The sequence below is a fragment of the Podarcis cretensis genome, assembly GCF_951804945.1.
Source record: "Podarcis cretensis genome assembly, chromosome: 7".
NCBI classification, from domain to species: Eukaryota; Metazoa; Chordata; class Lepidosauria; order Squamata; family Lacertidae; genus Podarcis; species Podarcis cretensis.
The window spans coordinates 58,452,568-58,476,769 of record NC_137176.1 but is presented as its reverse complement, the minus strand read 5'-3'; the positions used below and the strand labels follow the sequence as shown (position 1 = coordinate 58,476,769).

Below are 24,202 nucleotides of genomic sequence, written 5' to 3'. Positions count from 1 at the left end.
AAGACTGCACTCTACTTACAGAGTTAAAAACTGGCAATGATCTACCCCGTATTTTATGGGTACAGGTAAAAGTTGTTGAGCTTAGATCGTAGAATTGTTGAGTTGGAAGAAAGCCAGAGGATCATCAAGTCCAACCCACTACAATGCAGGAATATGCAGCTGTCCCATATGGGGATCAAACCTGCAACCTTGGCATTATCAGCACCATGATGTAACCAGCTGAGCTATCCAGGTATCTACCTCCTTTTTAAAATGTATTTTATTACTATTATTTGTATTTTTAAAGATTGCAGTGTGTTTGCAATAAACAATAACTTTGCAATACAGTAGCGGAAATTCCCAACTAAAAACTTTACACTAAACTGAAAACAACATATGGCTGTGTTGTCATTATACTTCCTATTTCAATACATCAAGAAAAAAACCATTTCTCAATAAATTTATGGGGAGTTAAATACCACTGATAAAATGTCTTATAAGTATGGAAATTGATAAAATGCATGTTGCTACAGAAGAATGTATCCTAGTCAAGACACTGCATAGTCTTCCTTTGATGTGGTCCAACTTTAGATGGAGTCCAACAGGGTGGCAACAGCTTTGCCACAATGCCCCCTGGTCCTGACTGATTTGCTAAAGTCTTATGGCAAAAAAAAAAATCAAGACTTAGGAAGTCTGCCTGATTTCTATCAGTTAAGATAGCTGATAGCATGGAATGCTGTTTATGTTGTCAGTTTGAAAATAAGGAAGATGGAAAGCAGGGGAAGAGAGGGAATTGATTTGCTCTCCCCCCTCTCCCCGGAATAATTTAAGGGGTGTTTCAAGACAATACCATTTTTCTTTCCCACTCTCCAGAACTGGATACCTCCCCTCTTATTTCATATAGGGACCCACGTTAGGAGCTAGGAGCCCTCTATTGCTATATGTACAGCAGGGAAAAACTTCAGAGCCTTCTCCTCCCACTCCTCAATTCTTCCTGCTCTAACCTAAGAGCACTCCTGTGGAGCAAATCCCATTTGTAATTGTTTATCTGTTGAAATTTTATCCTGCCTTTACTCCCGGGAGCTAAGGGTAGCGAACAGGGTCACCCCACGCTCCATTTTTTAATGTTTATTTTTGGTTTTTACGAGTGAAAAAACGTTTTTATTCATAAAGTACTCCAAAATTCGTATATTTTTCAGACTCACGGCATGCTGGTGAAAGAGGAAATTAAGGCTGCTATCCAAGCCCCACATGCCCAGAAGTAAGCCCCATTCAATTCAATACGACTTACTCCTGAGTAGAACTGGCTAATAAGGCTGCCTGCATTCCTAAACTAGAGATGGAAGAGCCATTCAACGCAGCGGGGCATACTTCCGAATATACATTCACGGGACTGCGCTGGAACACTTCCTTTTCAACCTCCGGTAGCAAACCCCCGTGGAAACACACGCGCCCACAAATAAATCCCGCTGAACAGGAGCGGGACTCGCTTCCCATAAGCGCTCACAGAATCGCTCTGTTTATCCTTTTCGCCTACAAGCCGCCCCCCCTCGCGCCATACTCTCGCGTGACAGTGAAAGCTCACGAAGCCGAGAAAGGTCTCCCTGGGACTTGTAGTTTCTTAGGTCCACCTTTTTTTTAAAAAAAAAAGCTTCACCGGCTCCAACCCACAATGCCGCGGAAGTCCAGCCAGCCGCATTTAACCAATTAGAGACGCGCGTAAGAAGGCGAGCCGCGACTGGCCAGGAGGTGCTTTCGGCTGCAGCCAATGGGGTCCCCCGGAGCGCCGAGGTGCCGGAGACCTGTGAGCGCCCGCCTGGCTGGGTGAATGTTGTCTCCGGGGGTAGAAGGTTCCAATCCTGCTGACCTCTGGCCGGGCGCCCCGGGGTGCAAAGCGCCTTCTCCCCGCCCGGCCTCCTTTCGCACGAGGGCGGCCTCCGCGGCAGCAGATACGTGACCTGGACCGTTCCTTCTTCTGGCGGGGCGGGAGCAAGAAAGCGCCTCCCCTTTCGCATCCTATGAAAGTGAGGGCGGGGAATGGGGGACCTTCGGAGTGGGGAGTCGGTGGGGAGAAGGAGCCTGGTGAGGGTCAAGGGGTATTGGGCCACCGAAGGCAGGGGAAGCCAGACCAAGGAGAGTGACCCCGGGCAGGGTAACCTAAGAGTCCCCTGACCTTTTCCCACCCCAATCACAAGCTCTTATTTTAAATCATCAAAACATCAGGAGTTTCTAATGGCTGCCTTTCTCTCCATAGTATCAGCTTATGTATGTTTACCCTGATTTAAGCCCAATTTCGTTTAGTGGGGCTTAGTCCCTGCTAGCCTAAAGTGTGGTACTATGTGGGTCTACTCAGATGGAATTTCCATTGGGTTCAATGGGCAGCCCTCCCAGGTAATTGGGGATATGATAGCAGCAGAAGCTGATTTCAGTTATCTGGCCTTGGGGAATGGGGAGGAGGTTTAAGCGTTGGCATGTAAGGTAGCAATCCCTTGTGTACTGAACTTCTGATATATTTGCGATACAAACCAGTACGAGAAATAGTACAAATGACCAACATAGCATCTTGGATGTCCACATCTGGGATGAAGTTCTGTCGCAGTGAGCTAGATTTACTTTTGGCTGACTATTTGGTTAACCGTTGTTTCATTTTAGAAAAGGCTTGCTGCAGCATCTAAGACTTGGTGTTTAAATATAGCCACAGTGCTATATGGTGAGTTGCTTTTGTTTTTCAAAAGAGAAACAAAAGTGATTTCTTTGGGTCTTGATTTTTTTTTTTATCAGACTGTGTATATGCTTGCAAGTTTGTCCTATTTAAACAAGTAGGACTTCTAAGAAGGCATGCGTACACCTGGCAGTGTTTGAGTATGAACTTGTGCATGCTTACCAGGGAGCAAGCCCTACTGGCAGAGTGGGATTTATGAATAAACGTGCATATAGGATTGTGCTGCGCACTGAAGTAAGTAAAAAACAACAGTGAAATAGATGAGGCATATTTGTTTTAATGAATTACATATAATTCTTAATATGAGAATGTTGTCAGTCTCTGGCTCAGGTTGTGGTCAGAAGCTGTATCAAGTTTCTTTGGTGATATTTGTGTAATTCTGAAGCAGTAAATAGCACAAATATTTGTCTGTGGCCCTAAGGACCATCAATTTCAGTAAAAGCCACATACAGTATTTAGGGTTGATAATAAGCACAGCTTTTGAAGTTAGCTTCATGGAAACAAATATCCTGATTTCCAGACCAGTTTAATTTCTCAATACTTTAGTCATGGTGGAGTTTTTCATATTTTTAGCTCAGTGGTTTTCAGATTCCACCTTCAAGGAGTCCTTTCTGCATTGCTTTGTCTGCTGCAGAACTTGAGGGTGTCTACACACAAGAACCTTGTGCATTCAGAATATTCTGGACCATGTTTACTAAGGTGAACATACATTTCATAGAGAACAGCGGCCATATTGGTCCTCATTGTTGCTGCATGTGAGCTGTGAGTGCACGCTGGATTATACTCAACAATGTCCTCATACTTTGCAGGGAGAAATAGGCAAGCTGTCTATCTAGGAAGCTTGGGTTGTTGTCAACATTAGCCATACTTAAGTAGACTCATTCAAATCATTGGATATCATTAACATGTCTGTTTCAGTGGGTTTACTCTGAGTATGACTTGGTTGGATTCAATCCCTTGACTGTCATCATGGCTCTTTCAATTGAGGAACCTGTGATAAGCATATGAGGATTCTCTGGAGCAAAGTTTGAAAATTGCTATTCTAATAATCTAGTTATTGAATTTAAGTTCTGGCGGTGCGTTGTGTTTTGTTTTGCCAGGGGTGGCATGCAGCAGTTTATAAGGTTGCCTTTCCACTACTCATGCCATGCTTCCTTTATTCAGATGATAATTCCAATGCACAATTTTGGAAATTAGATCCTTATGGAGATTGTATACCTTCATATTCCATCCAGCATTCCAACTGATAAATACATATGCTGCGTGAACAACCACATGCCTTCATTTGCTTACCCAAGAGAATTCTGTTCTGTTTACTGTATAATAGTCCCTTTAGGCACTTTTGAAAGCTGTACAGTGGTGCCTCGCAAGACGAAATTAATCCGTTCCGTGAGGCTCTTCGTATAGCGGTTTTTTCGTCTTGCGAAGCAAGCCCATTGACAGCTTAGCGGATTAGCGCTATTAGCGGTTTAGCGGCTTTTAACGATCAGCTGTTAAGCGGCTTATCAGCGGATCAGCTGATAAGCGGCTTAGCAGCTTAGGAAAAGGGGGAAAAAGGGGGGGGGGAAACCCGCAGGAACTCGCAAGACATTTTCGTCTTGCGAAGCAAGCCCATAGGGAAATTCGTTTTGCGAAGCACCTCCAAAATGGAAAACCCTTTCGTCTAGCGGGTTTTCCGTCTTGCAAGTCGTTCGTCTTGTGGGGCACCACTGTATATGAAATGTTATGTTCACAATGCATGGAAGCCCTTGTTATATCTAAAATAGCATTTTGGATTCTTACTGAAGCCTTCACAATATTAAAAACTTGGAGCCAATTTTCACTATGTTTTTGTGCTTTGTGTGTATGTGAAGGTGAAATGCAAATACTTTAGTGATTATTTCACCCACCTATCCCATTTACTTGCTTTTGGGGTAAAGCTGGGAGTCCTTGCATAGTGGGATGGGCCAAAGGGTTGAGCATTGTCAAGCTTTACATATCTTTATATGTATAAGATGGTGATAACTGTGGATTAGGAATAATTCTTGTTGATAGCTGAAATAGCGATAAGATGTGCTATGTATTAGATTCTTTGACTTGCTGTCTGATTTCGGTGGAAGGAAATGGGAACTTTGAGTGCATTAAAATTTAAAACAATACATACTGTGTCTTAGGTTTGCCTTTTTGTTGAATTTTGAATAGTGATCTGAGCAGCATGTGCTGACTAGTGTCTACATGTAGTCTTTTAAAGACTCCTAAAGAATTACTTAAGGAAATATAATTTGAACCACACCAAGCTAATGACAGTGGCCATTAACTCCACAATATTTCTAATAACATTTCTTTTCCAGCAGAATTTTATGTATGACAAGCAAAAATGAACAGCAGCATGAGTGAAGAGCCTGATGCGTTATCTGTAGTTAATCAGCTGAGGGACCTTGCAGCTGATCCCCTAAACAGAAGAGCAATTGTCCAGGATCAGGGATGTCTACCAGGCCTTATTTTATTTTTGGATCATCCCAATCCCCCAGTTGTCCATTCAGCCCTGCTGGTAAGTATCATCTGTTTCCTAACTGTGCAACTTTTTTCCTATGCATTCTGTAGTATGACTATGTGATTGGCACTCTAAATTTCAGGATTTAATATTAAATAAGCACTCATTGGCTGTTGCAACCATATTTTACACCAGTGTGTTTCCATAAAATATCTTAAAACAAAACATTTTAGAAAATTTTACTGAAGAAGAAAAGATGTATTGTAATAGCACAGATTCTTAGCCAGAGAGGATACCTAAAAATGACAATCCCAGATGCAGCAAAACTGAAATGCAGTTTATGCTCTTGTCACTCTGGTACATTCTGAGAAACTATGGTATTGAAGTGGAGGATTTCTTTAAAAAGAAATAAAGAAATTTATTCATGCAACTTTGAATGATACCAAAATTTAGCAATGTATATTAAATATGAGAGTTCAGGAGCAGTTTTAATTCTGTTTGATGCCAGGTCCCGCCCCCACCCCAAGGTAAAAGTAGTCATAGTTCTCATCTTCCCACTCTCCAAATCAGAATCTAGTCCTACTGAAATAAATGGGCCTTACTCCCAGGTAAATGTATAAAGTGTAAGCTGGCAGTCTAAATTAATAATGAAACATAACAGAAATACTCTTCAGCAGGTATTAGGGCAATGGACATGCTGTATCAGAGCTGTTAGGAACTAAGCAAACATTAAAGTTGGTACAAGACCAATTACACAACACAATGACAACTGGTTGAAGGTCCTCTTGTTTCTGAATGTCACTTAATCGTGACACATGCAGTCTTAGAGCTCAGAGAAAATATGATGCTAAGTAGAACAATGAAAAACCCAAATTGTTTGTATGATAACAATTTACCTCCCAAAAGCAAGCACCCATATACATACAACATCTGTCAACTAAACTTATCCTTCTCCAACTGAACAAGTTGACAGGCTTGCTCTTAAAATCTATTCATCTTAAAGATTCAGTAATATCGATCAGCATGGGATGTATGTGGGAAAAGGGTTGCAGAATAGGAGAGAGGAGGAGGAAGTGATCTGTGTCAAGGAAGAGTTGAGAAAAGGAGGAGGGTGGAGGAAAAAGGAGTGAAGGTGAAAATGGGAGTGTAAAGGTGATTGAAAAAAGGAGGGGTAAGAGGCATGGGAATGGAGCTGAAGATGAAAGGGGATGGAAGGTCTAAAGGATAGGAGGGGATGGTGAAAAGGGTGCTTTGTAGGTGCAATGTGTGGGAGGAGGAAGGTGCAGGAAGCTACCATGAAGGTGTGCAAGGGGGAATTGCGCAAAAGGAGGGGGAGGAGGCAAGGACATGGGGTGAAGGTGAAAATGGGTGTAAAGCAGGACTGCAGAATGAGAGAGAAGTGGCTTCAGAAATGACATGAAGGTGAAAGCGAGCTTAGTAGTTGCATAGTTGGGATGGGGAAACTGGTAGGTGGGTTTATGAGAGGAGCAAGCAGGAGTGCAGCTCCTAGTTTTATACATATATAATGCAAAAACACTCCTTCAGCAGCAACAATGCAAATACAATGCTTTGAACAGCTGCACATTTAACATTCATATTTTGAGTTATCCCATTATACGCAACTTGCTGGAAATGTTAACTTAGTTTTATATGATACTATATTTGCTGATACACAACTGAAAGAATCAGTTCTCTTAATTCAATATTTAGTCAAAATCATATTTATATAATTACTGGGATTTTTCTAGACAAGAATACACCAAAAATATTTTGGGGTGCAGCTTATTAAACTAAAATTGCATATGTTCTAACCATTACATAAAATATCTTCAAAATTGATATTGTTTATTTTTGAGAGATGTATAAAAGAAAAATTAGAAACAATAGCATTATTCTATTAGATTACTTTAACTTGTCCTTTCTTACAGGCTCTCCGCTATTTGGCGGAATGTCGTGCCAACAGAGAAAAGATGAAAAGTGAACTGGGTATGATGCTGAGCTTACAAACCGTCGTGCAAAAGTAAGTATAGTGTGCTATCTATAGTAAAAGTACATAATTTATCATAGAATCCTAGAACTCTAGAGTTGGAAGGGACCCGAAGAGTCATCTGGTCTAACTCCCTGCAGTACAGATATCTCAACTGGAGCATCCATGACATCCAACCTTTGCTTTAAAATCTTCCAGTGAAGGTTGGAGTATGTACGTATTTCCTTCCTACCACCACCTTATGAGGGAGTCTGTACCCCCTTACAAACTATCAGACTATTGCGGTATATAGTGTGTTTCTGTCTTAAAATTGTTTTAAGAATAAGGGACCTGGGAATTAGATTGCAAAGGTGGCCTCCTTGTTCAAGCAGATTCCTTTCATAATCTCCAATACAGTGGTACCTCGGGTTACATACGCTTCAGGTTACATACGCTTCAGGTTAAGAACTTTGCTTCAGGATAAGAACAGAAATCGGGCTCCAGCGGCACGGCAGCAGCAGGAGGCCCCATTAGCTTAAGTGGTGCTTCAGGTTAAGAACAGTTTCAGGTTAAGTACGAATTAAGTACTTAACCCGAGGTACCACTGTACATGAATTCCTGGCTTTGCATGTAACATTGAAAACACTGTGAGGATACTGGTATGTTCAGTAGTTCTTGATACTAAGTGGCTCGTTAATGAAAGCAAAAATCCAATTACTTGGCTCGAAGCATTCTATTCCAAGATAGTATGCCTCTTTCAGAGTCTCATACTGAACTACTTGGACTAAACCGATCTATTCACCCCCCCCCCCCAATTTATTATTTGCCTAAAACGATTAGCTCAGTAACTATGTATTTAATTGCACAGGAGTCCCTTTCAGGTATGATAAGATGCACACAATCCTGTAAACCAAGCCACTGCCTCAGTTTTGATTTAACACAATTTTACTTGCTTGTACTTCTCACAAATAATTAACCATGGTTAGAAGGTCACAAATAGCCTTCTAAAATTGGACCCTTTGTTATGACACCTTCCCCATAAAAGGATATTTGAAGAAAAAGATGCCCTCTCTGACACTACAAACAGGATTATATGGTATACTTTTAAATGGGTTGTGAACATTTTATACACTTAGCCAAAAGATAAATTATTCATGCACACTAAGAGTATCGTGCAGTTTGGGAATGCAGTGTTGGATGAATTGCAAGACATCGTAATAAAAGGTAATACCGCCATCTAGTGTGTCAAATTAGAACAGACCAAAATAATTCTGCTTGATCTGAAGATACACCTTGTTTTGTTATATGTTTTGTCAGAATTATAATTGTTGGTCGGAAGGAAATACATACATACTACAAATTTTCAGAATTGAAAATATTTCAGGAATTCGGAGTTCAGTAAGCATTTTGCAAAACAACTTAAACACCAACTTTTGTTTTGTGATCTTATACAAATATTATGTTCTGCAATCATGCTAAACATTAAATCTTCAAAACTGGTTAGGGGCTCATCTATAGCTGTACCAAAACACTCCCTGAAGATCATTGTCCCATTCACAACCTGCAAATTTGGGTGCCATTTCTCCACTTTCCAGAGGGGAGGGTATGTGCTGAAATTCACTCTTTGCTTCAAGCAGTCATGTCACTCAATTCTTTTTTTTTTTTAGTGGAAACCATTATTCCCCCCCCCCCCCAAGTACCTTCAAATAATAATTTTGGGCTTCATTGCATAGAATTGGAAATAGGTGATGATGATGGAACAAGCAGTATTTTAAAGCATCCATTAAATTTGATAGCTGGGCATTGTCTGAATTCTGAGATGTTAGAAATGCTGTAGTCTTCCGTGCAAATCAAAAAGCTATGAAGGGAAAATGCTGAAACAGGCTCTTGTCTGATATGCCGTCCTTTCTTGACAGCTTGCTGGAATAAAAAGCAAAGATTGCTCAAGCTGCTATTTTTAAAAGGGGCAGCATATTTTAATTTGACGTTAGTGTATGTGAAAGATGCCAGACTGACAGTATTCCAGGCTGAGGTCAGTACCTATGGAAGGGAAATAGCCAGACTGGCAGTGGCCTTCTTCTTTTCCTCTTACTCCTTTGACTCCTTTGGGTTTTTGTAGTTACCCAAAGGAGAGCAATGTTGCTTGGTCCCTTGGTCCCTCATTTGTCAGCTGATGCAGAAAGTTGCTTGTGTTACTAAATACTTCCCCCCCACTCATCATATTTTCAGTACATTAAAATGCAATACCCATTGCTTTCTGATCAAATAAAGAACCACCCCACTTCTCTGAGCAAGAAATAAAACCCTAGTTGGGGCAATGCAGATAAGTTCAGTTGGTTTTCTGTTGGTCTAATGGTGCTGTTGGATGGCATTCTGTCAAAAGTAAGTGGCTGCTGTTCACTCTTATTGTGAAATGCAGAGTATCTGTGGGGAGAAGACAACAAGGAGATCCATGGTTTGAGACAGGAGGACGAGAATGCTGGATGGATGTTATAGGCAGAAGAGGGAGAGCAAGAGGAATATTGGAAAGAGAGGAGAGTTCCAGAGAAAACTTTGCAGGGAGTAGTGCTGAGGTGAAGAAGCCCAGTTCAATAGAACTCCTAGTCAGCTAGGGCTCTCTGCATAGTGTGGGCAAGAAACCTCAATGGGAATTAAGTCGGTGCATACAGTTTTGATAGTCAGATGAAAACTTTTCATATTGGGGCATTAGAAGGGTCATGCAGACAAGGTATGGAAACCATGGATGTCTGCCTGGTTTTCATGTTGTTTGGAGGGAGGGTTGATTTGGGGGGGGGGTGTTTCTGTTGCTGCTGTTGGGTTTTTTTGGATCTTTATATTTTGTTGTGATTTATGTGGAAATTGTTCAGTTTGGTTGTGTATTTAATGTTTTATTTATTGTTTATAAATACTTTAGTTACGTTGTAGTTATGGGTTTTGTAATGTTGTAAACCACCTTGAGGGGGGTTTGAACTGTGGAAAGGCGGCATCCAAATAAAATTAGGTATGTATGTATGGTTCCTAATTCAGCTAAAGATAACCAGACAGCATAAGAGGAAGTTAATGCATCGCTTAGCTTCATATTGAGAAGCTGCATTTGGGAAATTTATAAAACCAGGACTGTACTGCTGAGGCAAAGGGTGTTGGGATTGTGATGTGGGTGCCTTGCTTCAGAGTTTTTCTTTTTCTTTTAATTCCTCCTGTGTGGTTTGAATTGTCTGTGGGCAATTCTTGGTGAGAGGAAGGAGTACCAGGTGCAGGGGGTGCAGGTCATCTGTGTGACTGATGAGTGGCCGCCTGCCTTGTTATATATACTGCTCTGTCAGTGAATGGTTTCATTGTCTCCCTAGTTTTTGCAGTACACTTTTGTGCAGTGGAAGGACTCGACTGGTGAAAGTGGTTGGTGATTGAGTGTGAGTATTGGAATCACTGAGTGGAGGGGCCACTAGGGGGTGCATCGGAAGATGGCTGACAATAACATCTCTCCGACCCACACAAGGTAATTTGAAGGCTATGATGGGAGTAATTAGCCTCCCTGCCCTCCCCAGGATGGTGGGGGGGACTGCCTTGCCTGCTGTGCCCTATACCACCCCCGAATTTGTGGGGATGGGGGCACTAGGCACAAAGCCCTCCTGTGGGATTCCGGTGCTCCTGGATGCCGTCCCTCATCCGCGCCACTAGCTGCAAGAACTTCAGAAGAAACAATTTGGATGAAGGAATGCACATATCTCAAGGAAGAAGGGGGAGTAAAGACTGCTAACAGAAGAGATCTCTGATAAAATAAGACGAGTCGGAGGAACAAGAGAAATCATGAGAAGATACGCCAAGACTCGGTATGGCAAATGACTGATGGGGGAGGGGAAAAAAAACTTTCCTTTCTTTCCTTATGTGATTAAACAAGAATCCCCTCCCCTCACGAGTCAGAAATGTCGTTTTAAGGACTTAAGCTGTGGATTTAAGGCTGTGTGGAGATAAACTTTCGAACCAAAGCATGTTTTAAGAAGAGCGTGGAATGTATAAGAGCTTTGGAATGACGCAGTTAAAAATGCTGTCGCCATATTGGGAAGTTCTGTCGGAGGACTTAAGTCTGAGAGGAGAAATAGAGAAATAGAGCTGTTTTATATTGTGGGTGAAACTCCTCAGTGGGACTTAAGAGCGACAGTTTTGCGAGATTAATGATGGAAAGAGCGATGTTATTTATGAAGGCGATGATATATGGAAACCATCTCGATTTGAGGATTGGAAGAACGGAAAAATTCACACAGGATTATTATTGGTGTTTATCGGCTTAAGGAGACTATCAGAAGAGATCATAAAGAAAAAAGAGAAAATATATGAACAAGATGTGATGTGGAAACAGCAAGATAAGACTGGATAGAATTATGAACTCTGTTTGGATCGTTTTGGACTGATTTGGACATTAATGCAGTAGCAAGAAGATGATCAGAATCCCCCTTCGGATCTTGAAATATGGGTCCCCCCCAACAAAATTTAAAATTCGGCTTTGTAATTCGGAATTTATGTGATTTAATTTGATTTGATTGGCTGGTTAATAAAAAACTATTTTTTTAAAAAAAAGGAATCACTGAGTGGATGGCGCGTTTGTGCATATTGGTGGGTATGAATGAGGTGTGGGTGTAGGTTGGGAAAGTGATACTGAATAAGTAGTAGGTATCATTGATTTGTGTCGATGTAAGGCAACACAGCTCCTGTCAACCTAGCAGTTTGAAAGCACCCCAAAAAGTGCATGTAGATAAATAGGTACTGCTCTGGTGGGAAGGTAAACAGTGTTTCTGTGCGCTCCTCTGGTTCTGGTGTTCTGTTGCGCCAGAAATGGCTTAATCATGCTGGCCACATGACCTGGAAAAACTGTCTGCAGACAAACGCCGGCTCCCTGGGCCTGTAAAGCGAGATGAATGCTGCAACCCCAGAGTCATCTGCAACTGGACTTAACTGTCAGGGGTCCTTTACCTTTACCTTTAAGGCAACACTTGAGTGTGATGTGTAGTATTTGGTGAGTCAGGATGTGCCTTGGTGAGAGGAAGGCTGAAGGGGGAAGGGAACCATGACTCTAAAGGTGTTTCAGATACGGTGCCATGTTTTTGTTCTTTCAGATTTTATTATTTTATTTTATTGCATTGCATTGTACCCTAATTTCTGAGTTATATATATCATGTTATTTGTAAATTGCTTAGAGACTGTATTAAGCTGTTAAGAAATATATTTAACAAAACTAAAATACAAAGGATTGTAAAGCAAAATCCATACAAACCTCAGTTTGCTTTGCCTTAGGACCACCACACCAGGAGAGACAAAATTGTTGGCTTCTGAAATCTATGATATTCTTCAGACTTCCACAATGTCCGACGTTGACAATGTGAACGAGATGAATTCACGGCGCCGGAAAGCTCAGTTTTTTCTGGGAAGTACAAATAAACGTGCTAAAACAGTCGTGTTACACATAGATGGCCTTGATGATTCGGTAAGAAAAGGGTGTTTTGGGGCATACAATGCACACTTATGTATCAAGGTGTGTGAAGGGCACCTTGTTTTCTGTAAGCATTCCTTGAGTTTACAGCTTAGACTGCTCTGTACTAAATGCCATAAACATAATAACATTTATGAAGTCTGTACCAATCTCTTAGATGTCGGTAACTTGTAGGAGTTGATCTTAGTAGAATTTACTGTGCATCAGAATTTACTGGTGCAAAACGTTAAATACCCCCAAGAAGCTGACAGTAGAAAGGTCACATTAAATAATTGACTGCATTAAGTTTGGACATCAGAACATCACAAGCTGCCTTCTTCTGAGTCAGATCATTGGTCCCTCTAGTTTAGTACTGTTTGCACTGACGGGCAGCATCTCTCCAGGGTCTCCCAGTAGCAGTCATCCCTACTGCTACCCAACAAGTGATACTTTATACCGGAAAAGGTTGATCAACCTAGCCATCAGATGAAAGGTAATTTCCCCCCGGTGTTTTTTCTTCTTCACATCATGAGACATTCATAACAATTTATCAACTTCCCATTGTTCAGGCCTAAGGAAATGTTGAATTTTCTTAGCCTGCTCTTCCTAACATCTTTTCTCATTGCCTGAGATTTCTCTTGGCTATTGGATAACTGTTGTAATAATGAGGTCTCAGTGGATTCTCCATGCAATGTCAGAATAACTTCTATAAATTTATCCTCCATTCCCCTGTAGATAACACCCCAGGGTCATGTTTGCCTTTTTATGGCTGCCAAGCAGCATGCAAGGCTGTTTGAGCATGTTATCCACAAGTGCCCTCAGGTCTCTGTTTCAGTTTTGTAGCCTTTTAAATTATCAAACCTGATCTTCTGCTGCACTGGCTTACATTTGTTTGGGGGTGGGGGGCCTAAGTAAGCCTTTTAAGAGAACCAGGTCTGTATATAGATCCCATCTTCTTTAATAAAGTCAGTGGCTGTTAATCGGATGAATAATGAGCATATGCATACCCCTCCTTTCCCAGAGTTACCTTCCTCCTCTTCTTGCCACCACCATTTTGCTCTCTCCTTATTTCTCTCTCCCCTCCTCTGCCCGACCCGCTTCTTTAAGCCAGGTTTAATCAGTTCCAGTAGTCTTGTCCTTATTATGTTTACTGACTTGGTAGCTCATTTGTTTGCCCATCACTGTCTCTAAAGCTTCTCTAAAAGCCAGAAAAATGCTGCCTGTTTCTGTTTTGCCTGCCAATTTAAATACGCCTTACCACTGTAAATGGTCTGTGGTCAGCATATCTCAAAGCTGCCTGTATTGCTCTACTAAAACAATGCTAATGCAGATCCTTGCAGTTTTACTCCTCTCTGTTTAGGTAAAGCTGCTTGTTTCTAGTAGCCAGCATGCAGTAAGAAATGTAGACATACTTAAATTGGAGGGCTTCCTTAACTGCTGATGGCCTGGCAGCATATTCCTTCAAGAGCAAAAAGGGGCAAATGTGTATTAAAGTTTATTTGGTTTTTTAAGCTGTCCTCAAAACCTTCTCTGCTCTTAGGGAGATTTTTACTTGATTTTTAGTTTGTGCACAGCATGCCATTTCAGTCTACAAAGGGCAATGAAAAACACTGTTTGTAAATCATTTTAACCTCCAAGTGCTATCTTAAACTATAGTCAGCACTTGCAGCAGTTCTGAGTTTCAGGTAGGTGCTTCTAACATGCGCACCTACATGCATCCGTGAAATGTAAGCTATCTTCAAGTGTAGAAATAATAACAACAGCAACAACAACAACTGGGATAATCATGTTCTTTTTGCCTCTTTTTCCTTAAGATTTTAGGCAGTTAAAAAAACCCGGAAGAACAAGCAAGCAAGCAAATGCAAACCCTAAAGGACAATAATAACTGAACAGCTGTACTTCGTTTTTCACAGAAATGATACTAATTGGTCTCTCTTGTGAAATCTTATGTAATTACTGTCTAAAGCTCTATGTATATCCCAGCAATATACTTTAGTGGGCATCATGAACATTTTGTCACCACTCCTGCTTGCCCTGTCATCTCATAATCACCACCATAATTTGTTTTGTATGCTGCCTTTCCTAGTTAAAACCATGGTCAAGGCAGCTCGCAACGTGAAAAGATTTGCATAATTACAAGCATAACAAAAATAATAATTAAACACATCAAAATGTGCACAGCCATAATTGAACCATTTCCACATAAATCATTATAAAATGTAAAAATTAATATAATATCAATAACAGTCACAACAACCCCTAAACAATACTGGTGTGTGTGTGTGTGTGTGTGTGTAGGACTGTTCTTTCTCATAAATACAGACTTCCAATGCATAGTCAGGTGTATCTGCATGTTACTCTTGAGGCAGAAACCCTGATAAAATTCAGCAGTTTGACTTAATCTTGCCAAACATGAACTTGTTGGATTTTAGTTCATTTTTCTTCCAGCCTCCGTATAGAGGATGAACTTGGTGTTGGTTATCTATGCCCCAGTTACACCCCGGCTAGGTCACTGTAATGATGCTCTCTGTATGGGGCTGCTTTGAAGCAAAAAACACAACTTGAAAATCGGAGCACATTTGACTAATCTTATTTCACCTGTGTTGGCCTGATGTACATGCTGAAGTTTTACATATTGTTTCAATGGGTGTATTCTCTGGTTCCGTGGTAGAACACCTGTTTCCCATGTAGAAGATCTCAGCTGCAGTCTCTGGCATGTCCAGGTAGGACTGGGAATGTGTCTTGCCTGAAACCCTGGCGAGCCACTGACACTCAGTGTAGATAATACTGAGCTAGCAGATGCACCAATGGTATGACTCTGTTTGAGGCATCTTCCTATGTTCCACTGTGGTTCCCAGTTCTCATGTAATGTCAGACCATAGTTTGATAGTACTTATGAATGAGTCTCATGTTTGTGTGCTCCCCACGTCTTGTGTTGTTTGCGAGGAGACTGGGAGTTCCCCATAAGGTATGGACTTGGATTTGTACTTTGGCTAAACTTAGTTTTATAAACAGACTAGGCTCTGAAACCATGGTTTGATCCTTTCTTGCTCTTAAAGGAACCTGCATCCCCAAATTTGGATGCAATGGGAAACTGGTGGCTATGCAAAATAAGAGGAGGAGGGAAGTGTGTGAGCCTGAGGCTTGTGTAGGCTTGTTAATATGGCAAAAACCATGACTTCCTGTAACATCTGAGCCAACCTGCTGCCTTAGCCATAAACCTGGGAGCTAGGCTTGAGGAGGGAGTTAAGAATGCAGTGCTGGTTGAGAAGAATGTGTTTGTGTCGTGAGACACCAAGCAAGCAGCTCATATACATGATTATGTAGGCCAGGCTGTGTTTCATATTGCGCTTGTGGTAGTTCTAAGAGGCCACTTATTTGTATGATGATGTCTTTGAGACACTCAGTAAATGCACGGAAGCACGCTGAGCTAACGTAGAGCAGGTGCAACTAGCACAGGTCAGTGTCGTGTTGTTGCACAGTAGGCCCTGTCACTTGCTTTAAACGTAACCGTTCACTTGTGTGTTTTGTGAGCGGACATTTTCCTTTGCAATCAGAGTTCAGTTTGTGCAGTGCAGTGATGTCCATGAGCTGCCACAGATGAGGTAGCTGAAGGATACAACAGCTGCTTTGATGCATTCAGTCAGTATGGATACAAGGTGTCTGATAAATAGCAACTTAAACACTAACTGCTCATCAATGAGCATTGCAGTCAGTCAGAACTTAACCACAGGGGACTGTTTAGCTGATCATACGGAGAAAAGCTTGCTTTGCTTTTCAGCACTTTCCCCTCATTATTCACAGTTGATTCCATTCTGGTTTGTCGTCAAAATGTAGGCAGGAATGATGTTTTTAAATTCTCTTATGGCTAAATTCAGAGCCATTCCCTCTCCTCTTTTAAAATATATATATATTAAAAAGCACCATTCTGCTTCAATTCATGTGTCTTGTTTCTTAACTGATTTGTGTTTAACATATGCAATTATTTATTAGGTGTTTGCAAATAACTGGTGCCGTTAATTTTTAGTCTCGGAGAAACCTTTGCGAAGAGGCCTTGCTGAAGATTAAAGGGGTCATCAGCTTCACGTTTCAAATGGCAGTTCAAAGATGTGTAGTCCGAATCAGATCAGATTTGAAAGCAGAGGTAAGGTTTGCAGCAGTTTGCCTTTTACATTCTTCTGATGCTGAGTAATGACTTACTCACCTGCTCTTCTTTTCTGTTTTTCCATTTTCTTGTTGTATAGGCACTGGCAACAGCAATAGCATCAACCAAAGTTATGAAAGCCCAGCAAGTTGTGAAAAGTGAAAGTGGAGAAGAGGTGAGAGAACGCTTTGTAATTTAGAACACAAGTCTGTTGGTAGCGTTGGCAATTAAAGAAAAGGAATTAAATGCAATTGGTCTATTCTTTGGGTGCAGCAATAATCCCACTGGCTGAACATACATGAAATTGTATGCAGATGTGGCTTTTTGGTGGATGTGTGTGTGTGTGTCGTCTCCTTTAATTTCTATTTTGAATCCAAGGCATGTTATATCTATGCAATGTAAGTAGCAGTGTGTTCATACAGGGTGCCTCACTTCCTGAAACAAGAGAAAGCTGCTTCTTTTGTGGAGCTTTCATGCCAACTGTACATGGAAAATCTGGTAGAAGTTGAAAGTGTGTCATAGGTTTAGCATTGTAGAATATTGATTTCAGTTAGCAAGAGGTGCAACATAGCCTTATGTAAGGAAGGCATTAATGTCATGTTGCTAAGAGCGTTTGCAATCTTCTGAATTACAGTGATTATATTAAGCACAAACGTTTCGGAAACTCAAATTAATTACATAGGTCTCCAAGGGCTTGGTCTAAAGCCTGCTATAATGTAGGTAAACTCTTCCCATTGGTTGAGGGGCATGCTTATCAGGAAGTGAATGGAGGGGTTACTTTGCTCAGACCTATAAAGTTATCTTGCATGTCACAGTTCCTAGATTTGCTAAAACTCTGAACTATGTCTAAAACAGCAGTTGCATGAATGAGTGATGCTGAGCTTCGCAGCAAGGTCAGATTGGGTAAAACGACTTTCTGAATCCCATTAAACAGATGCTGGTTCCATTCCAAGATACTCCTGTAGAAGTGGAACAGAATACCGACCTCCCTGAGTATCTGCCAGAAGATGAAAGCCCTTCAAAGGAGCAAGACAAAGCAGTGTCCCGGGTTGGATCACACCCAGAAGGTGCAGCCAGCTGGCTGAGCTCAGCTGCAAACTTTCTCTCCAGATCCTTCTACTGGTGACTTTGAATCAAGGCTTACAGGACTGTGTGAACCAACAGGGGGCCAGTTTTCCATTGGTGTGGTGAACTGCCAAGTGCAATTTGCAATAAGTTATCACAACAAATTTTTAGACTACACAAAACATATGCTGTCTTTTACATTTTGTTGGACATTTGGTCTTTCAGGCCGGTGAGAAAGATGGAGGCATTTGTTAATGCCCTTGCCCTCACCTCTGTTCTCATATGTTTTATTGCCTCACTTTTTAATATGGGTCCATGATTAACCAAACTTCGTTGAGTGTATAGAGCTTTAAGTTAATATTAGTGATAAACACATACAGAACCCATTCAGTACAAATCTCAGGACATCTGTACAAGGAAATTATTAGCCCTTACTTTTGCATAGATTGAAATGCCTTTTTTCATTTTCTTTTTGCCTTATTTCAAATTATATATTTCCCCTGGAAGGTCATTCTAATGGGGGGGAAACCCGAATTGTTTACCATTTATTCCCTTCCCCTGCACACTTGGTTCAGAGCTGGTATGTCATTATTCCATTTGGTGCATTGCAACAAGAATGATTCAAACTTGAACTTTACAGCCCTTGATGTGCTGGGATTTTTGTTTTTGTTCTAAACTGTCAGCCCTTGACCACTCGCAATTTGAACATTAGTAAATAAATGAAGGTGGAAATGTGAACGTGTAAGTAAATAATCTGTAAAAAAGTATATGCTTGTAATGATGCCTATGACTTTGTAAATATGATCAGAAACCACTGATTGCAATTTAGGTTGGATAAAGAAGCTCTGGTTTCAAAAGTTGCAACCTGCTCCAGTGACATCTTGGTTGCAGAATTTGTCTGTGGTAGAAAGTGTGATGTTGGCCTTACTCTGATATTGTTTTCAATTGGTTTAATGAGAGCTAAAAATGTAACATAGTGGCCAGTGGGTGGGTAGGAGGGAATAAAATGCCTAATATGCCATTGTGCCACTGCCCTACAATCTAGACTTTTGTCGCTTGGTGGAAATTTCATGTATAATCCCAGTTGCCTTTTATGCTTCTCAATTCCACCTTTATACCCTTTGGACAACCATTATGAAATATGGAGCAATCCAAAAATTGTTTGTGAAGCCTGGAGCAGGGCAAAAGCCAGCATGTGCCTGATGCCCAGAGGGGGGTGGGCATCCTGGAAAAAAGTCCTTGTAAGTGCACTCACCTAGTCTAGACAACAAGGAAACCTGCGCCTGAAGAATTGGCTTCGCTTGGCGATCTCGCAGACAATTAAGGTGCTTGGACCATCACATCTTGTCTCTGCCTAGCTTCCAGAAAGGATCATGCAAGTAAATATTCAGTAGGCAAAATATTAAGCATAGCAATTAGGTTACTGAAATATTGTCTGGGATTTTTCTCAGTGCGTTAGAAAACCTTGTGCACAACTTGTACGCACCACAGGAATACAGCTGTGACACTGCAATGCTACCCTAAAGTTGATTCTGCAGTGCTTCTTTTTGTGGTGTGATCCATACGAATTTTTACTTAAATCAGTGACGTACACGTATCAAGGCAGTGCTTTTGCCCCTTTGGAGGTCTTATCTCTGTTTCTTGCACAGTAGCAGTAATTAAGTAGCATCAAGACGCTTATTAGTAAAAACAAAATTGCAGGGGGAAGTGTAAAGTTCCAATGACAAATCAAAGTTCTCATAAATTCAGCCTACTTTTGAGATAAAGAGCTTACTTTCAGATTTTATTATTTCTATTTTTTAACGTACCTAGTTTATTTGGTTGAAGTTTACACGCACAGAATACAAGCTTTCTAAGGCATGTATTGTATTAAATATGTATTTCGAAGCATATTGCTGTCTAGAATGTTACAGTACCAAACGTGTTTGCAAAGCCCTCTGTTGTGTAGCCATGGATACAATGTTTACTTTTTGTTTTAACATCTCTCTCTCTGTGCAATTTGCATTGCCGCACACCAACTGCACTACCTGACACACCCCTTTGGATATTAATGGTTCAGTACAAGTAGATATTAAAACTTGTGTAATCAATCTGTAGGTATATATTTTTTTCCTTTGGTCAGTATTGCAGCTCTCCCAGTTAAAGCATCTATAAAAGAGCTTTGGAAATACTGTAAAATAAAAGTGTAATATAATGAACTGGCATTCCTCTAGTTTTATAAGAGTTTTTAAGGGTTTTTGTCTCTAGAGCAGGAATGGGGAACCTGTGGCCATCCAGATATTGCTGGATCACACCTCCAGTCATCCTCCCCGTTAGCGACACTTTTTGGGACTACAGGGAGAATATCTGGGTGGCCACAGAGTCTCCATCCCTTTCTTTAAAGCTGGTGCTTTTTGCTTTCAGAATTCATAAGGATCAAAATGTGCTCATGGTCACAATTGAGGGAGCAGGACTGCACCTTCATAGAATCATAGAGTTGGAAGAGACCACAAGGGCCATCGAGTCCAACCCCCTGCCAAGCAGGAAACACCATCAGAGCACTCCTGACATATGGTTGTCAAGCCTCTGCTTAAAGACCTCCAAAGAAGGAGACTCCACCACACTCCTTGGCAGCAAATTCCACTGTCGAACAGCTCTTACTGTCAGGAATTTCTTCCTAATGTTTAGGTGGAATCTTCTTTCTTGTAGTTTGGAACCATTGCTCCGTTTCTGCTTCTCTGGAGCAGCAGAAAACAACCTTTCTCCCTCCTCTATGTGACATCCTTTTATATATTTGAACATGGCTATCATATCACCCCTTAACCTCCTCTTCTCCAGGCTAAACATGCCCAGCTCCCTTAGTCGTTCCTCATAAGGCATCGTTTCCAGGCCTTTGACCATTTTGGTTGCCCTCCTCTGGACACGTTCCAGTTTGTCAGTGTCCTTCTTGAACTGTGGTGCCCAGAACTGGACAAAGTACTCCAGGTGAGGTCTGACCAGAGCAGAATACAGTGGCACTATTACTTCCCTTGATCTAGATGCTATACTCCTATTGATGCAGCCCAGAATTGCATTGGCTTTTTTAGCTGCCGCGTCAACACCTTGTATTGGGGGTGCCTGTGTATTGATAATGAGAAACTTATTATTATCCATGGAAGTAGAGTTCAGGTTGCCATGTCCGTGGATGCAAGCTACAGAACGCTGCTTGTTAGCAGAAACAAGGTATGGATTCTAGTATATGGTATATGAGACTTGATTCAGCTCTACTACTTACTATTCCATTGTTGAAGGCCTTGTCCCCTTGCCCATGGCCCCCTATTATGATGTCATGATTGGTATCAAAACGCTATCGGTTTTCTTTATTCTTCCAAAAGTCAGATTACTCCATTTAATTTGCTAGGGAATGTATTCTGATTAGATGCAATGTCCTATTTTTAATAGCTCCAAATCTCTGTGTGTCAGAGTTGAAATTTCTCAGCATTCCTCTTAAGCCATATTCTTATGTATTCTTATCAATTGACAAGCACAAAGTCTTGGTTTTATTTTTGGCTCCCTCTTTACTTTGCCCCCCCCCATATTTAGCCTGTAACCAACTCTTGTTTTTCCAATATTTTTCCAATATTGCAGAAATGCAACCTTTCCACCCCTCTCAGCAAAAGCCAACCTTCACATTAGTGAAGACTTTTTATTTTAAAATATGATGCCTTCCAAAGCTGCTTTCTGGGAGGCATCATATTTTAAAATAAAATGTCTCATATTGGGGTTCACTCTTTTTCTTTTAAATTCATCTTGAAATTTCATACATGTTCTGCCAATGCTGCACTAGATGGCAGCATAGAAATATTATTGTAGAAACTCAGTATCTGAGAAAGAGACTGGACTGCAAGCTTTTGAATTGCACTTAGTTTTGATTTTTGGATGCATGATGATTTATCCTGGCATTTTGCAATATGTAGATTAGCAGCAGGATAGGCCTATGAACTGATGGACTACTTCTGTCTGACTGTCTGTCTGTCTGTCTATCTGTCTGTCTCTCTTTCTCTCCGTCCCTCTCTCAGTATCTGGTAGTAGATTCCTCAGGGTTTTTTTAGAGTTCTAATAGAATTTTAATTTTTTTTATGCTGAGGTGGAGAGCCAACACAGGAAATGTGTGGTTTTCATATGTTCTTTCTTTTTTGACATGAATAGTGTATATGGCTAAGATGGGAAGAGTTGGAAAAACTGCACATTGGAATGACAAGATATATAATTTCAAAACATAATGCAAATCCACCTATCCAAGTAACCTGCAAAATATTTGAATATTCAAAAGTTTTGGTATTGGGCTGTCTATATCATTTTGTAAATCATACAACAGTAAGTCTACATGAAAAAAGGCTATCATGGGTGCAATCTATCATATTTTTTCCTGCACAATTTTCCTTTAAACAAACAAATGTATTTTTTTTAATGAACCAAAGTTGTGCAAGAGCAACCTGGTAGGTAGATATTGCCTTGTGTGTGTCTATATATTCAAGTTGCTTTTGCTACTAAAGCATCCTCTTACGTTCTGTACCAATCTTACAGCACAGTCCTAACCATGTCTGCTTAGAAGTTAAATCTTATTGGACTCATTGGGATTCACTCCCAGGTAAGTCGGGTTAGGATTGCATCCTTAGATGTTAGAGAGCCTGTGGAGTGTTGGGGATGGGCTATTGAACTTGAACTGCAGATGATGTATGTCCAGATTTTGCTCAGTGATGAACTGAATGGTCTAATCACTTTTGGACCCTGCTTTGGGATGAGGTAGCCTCTTTTACCACCATCAAAGTGATTCAGTCAACTGACTTCCAAGATCTTTTATTTTCTTTTTACAGCAGGTAATTGTGTGCAGGTATTTGGGGCCGTTTTCTCACATCAAAGTATATTCTGACCATGCTATCCTTGCTTGGGTACAATGCTGAGGTTATTTATAGGCCAGTGGTGTAGAATGCGACCATTTTATGAAAAAAAAATCTGGAAAGGGAATTGGTACCATATGCACATTTGAGATATAATTGTATGTATAATTAGAAAGAATCTAATAAACCTAGGGTCTCGTTCCCCATTTCCTTTATATTTTCAAGGCTTCCAAGATCTGTGCTTAGGATTTTGCAAAGGTTAGAATTTTATACTGGTTGGGTGCTTAGTGATCAAAAACTGAGAGGAGAAAAAACCAAACAGCTTTTTTCCTGGCACACTAGGAAAGGGGGCTCCTGAATGGAGAGGTAGCCAAAAATCTTATTTCCTTCCCCAGACTCTGAGTTGGTACTTGGTAAGATGTTTTAATGAGCGCTGGCAGTTCCCCAAAAAGCAGAGTTGAATGGTACATGAAGTACTCAAGTGATAGACCAGACAGGTTGTGTAGAAGGGATTGTAAAGGGGTTTCAAGAGTTGACTGTTTCACCTCCTGTAGAAATCAATGCTTGTATAAGACAGTAAAAAACGCATCGGTAAGAGGCCTGGTTTGCAGAAGCAATTGATAAGGTGGCAATGTCAGCCTTGTTTGGAAGTTCATCTCATTGCATTGGAAGAAAGCAGGGCTGTGCTGGCTAACTGTGCCCCAACTTGCACCCTAGCTAGCCCTGCCAACGACATCTGCACATGCAGCACAAATGTCTGTGGGAAGAGAGCATTCTCATATGCAGCTGTATTATGTGAAGGCTTTCATACACTGTGGGACCCACAGAAAACCACAGTAGGTCCCACATTAGGTGGTCCTCATAATTTTCTTCTGAGGCTTTGCAGCAGCACTTTTTTCAAATTAAGAAGGTGTGCCCATATTTCTGTGTGGTAAACCTCCCCTGAAACTGCATACATATTTAAATACTCGGGTGTATTGAGGGAGGCACTATAGACACTTGCATTCCCCTCTCTTCCTCCCTCAGCTGCTAGATATATTTGTGTGTGTTTTGGGGAGTGAGATGAGAGTCCTATAGACTAGCAGGTAGGAAAGCCTGGAAGATGTCTCCCTTGGTGACGGAGCATTTTAAAGGGGTAGTCACCATCTCTGGTGAGTAAACTAAACACTGTATTTGGTGTTCTGGTCCTCCTCTCAAGGTGAGATAATTTAGGCTTCTTGCTTCTTTACCTAAGTGTTCTGTGGAACTGTTGGGACTACTTGGAGAGGACAGAGCAGATGCAACGACCTCATAATACAGATCAGTGTTTAAAAAGGGACAGGGAAGCTGTGGCTCTCCTGATGTTGGTCTCAAACTCCCATCAGTTAAAACCTAGCTTGGCCAGTGGTTGGGACTGATAAGAGTTAGAGTTCAACAACTTCTTAAAGACCACAGCTTCCCCATCCCTCCTCTGAGTAATGTAGTTGTATTCTCTAGGTGAAGCTAAGTCTTGAGTCCCATCAGGGGAAAAGGTGGGGTATAAATATATTA

General features: G+C 41.0%; 1 protein-coding gene across 2 annotated transcripts; it reads left to right on the top strand.

Annotated features, from left to right (window-relative positions):
* Positions 1-1,725: 1,725 nt before the first annotated feature.
* On the top strand, positions 1,726-20,011 carry ARMC1 (armadillo repeat containing 1). 2 transcript variants are annotated; one of them, XM_079984677.1, is made up of 7 exons: positions 1,726-2,003; positions 5,032-5,231; positions 7,103-7,194; positions 12,430-12,619; positions 16,632-16,748; positions 16,849-16,923; positions 17,683-20,011. In XM_079984677.1, exons 2-7 carry the CDS (start codon positions 5,058-5,060, stop codon positions 17,872-17,874), a joined length of 840 nt encoding a protein of 279 aa, XP_079840803.1. In that variant the 5' UTR covers positions 1,726-2,003; positions 5,032-5,057; the 3' UTR covers positions 17,875-20,011. The 2 variants fall into 2 exon arrangements, with proteins under 2 accessions (XP_079840803.1, XP_079840802.1); XM_079984676.1 differs by having other exon boundaries at positions 1,727-2,003; positions 5,035-5,231.
* Positions 20,012-24,202: the final 4,191 nt, after the last annotated feature.

What these genes read in the sequence shown, in the direction of transcription:
- ARMC1 (XM_079984677.1), top strand. Translation starts at nt 5,058, where the DNA reads ATGAACAGCAGCATGAGTGAAGAGCCTGATGCGTTATCTGTAGTTAAT. An exon ending in TTGTCCATTCAGCCCTGCTG is followed by an intron (nt 5,232 to 7,102) that starts GTAAGTATCATC and finishes CCTTTCTTACAG; the next exon opens with GCTCTCCGCTATTTGGCGGA. An exon ending in TTACAAACCGTCGTGCAAAA is followed by an intron (nt 7,195 to 12,429) that starts GTAAGTATAGTG and finishes GCTTTGCCTTAG; the next exon opens with GACCACCACACCAGGAGAGA.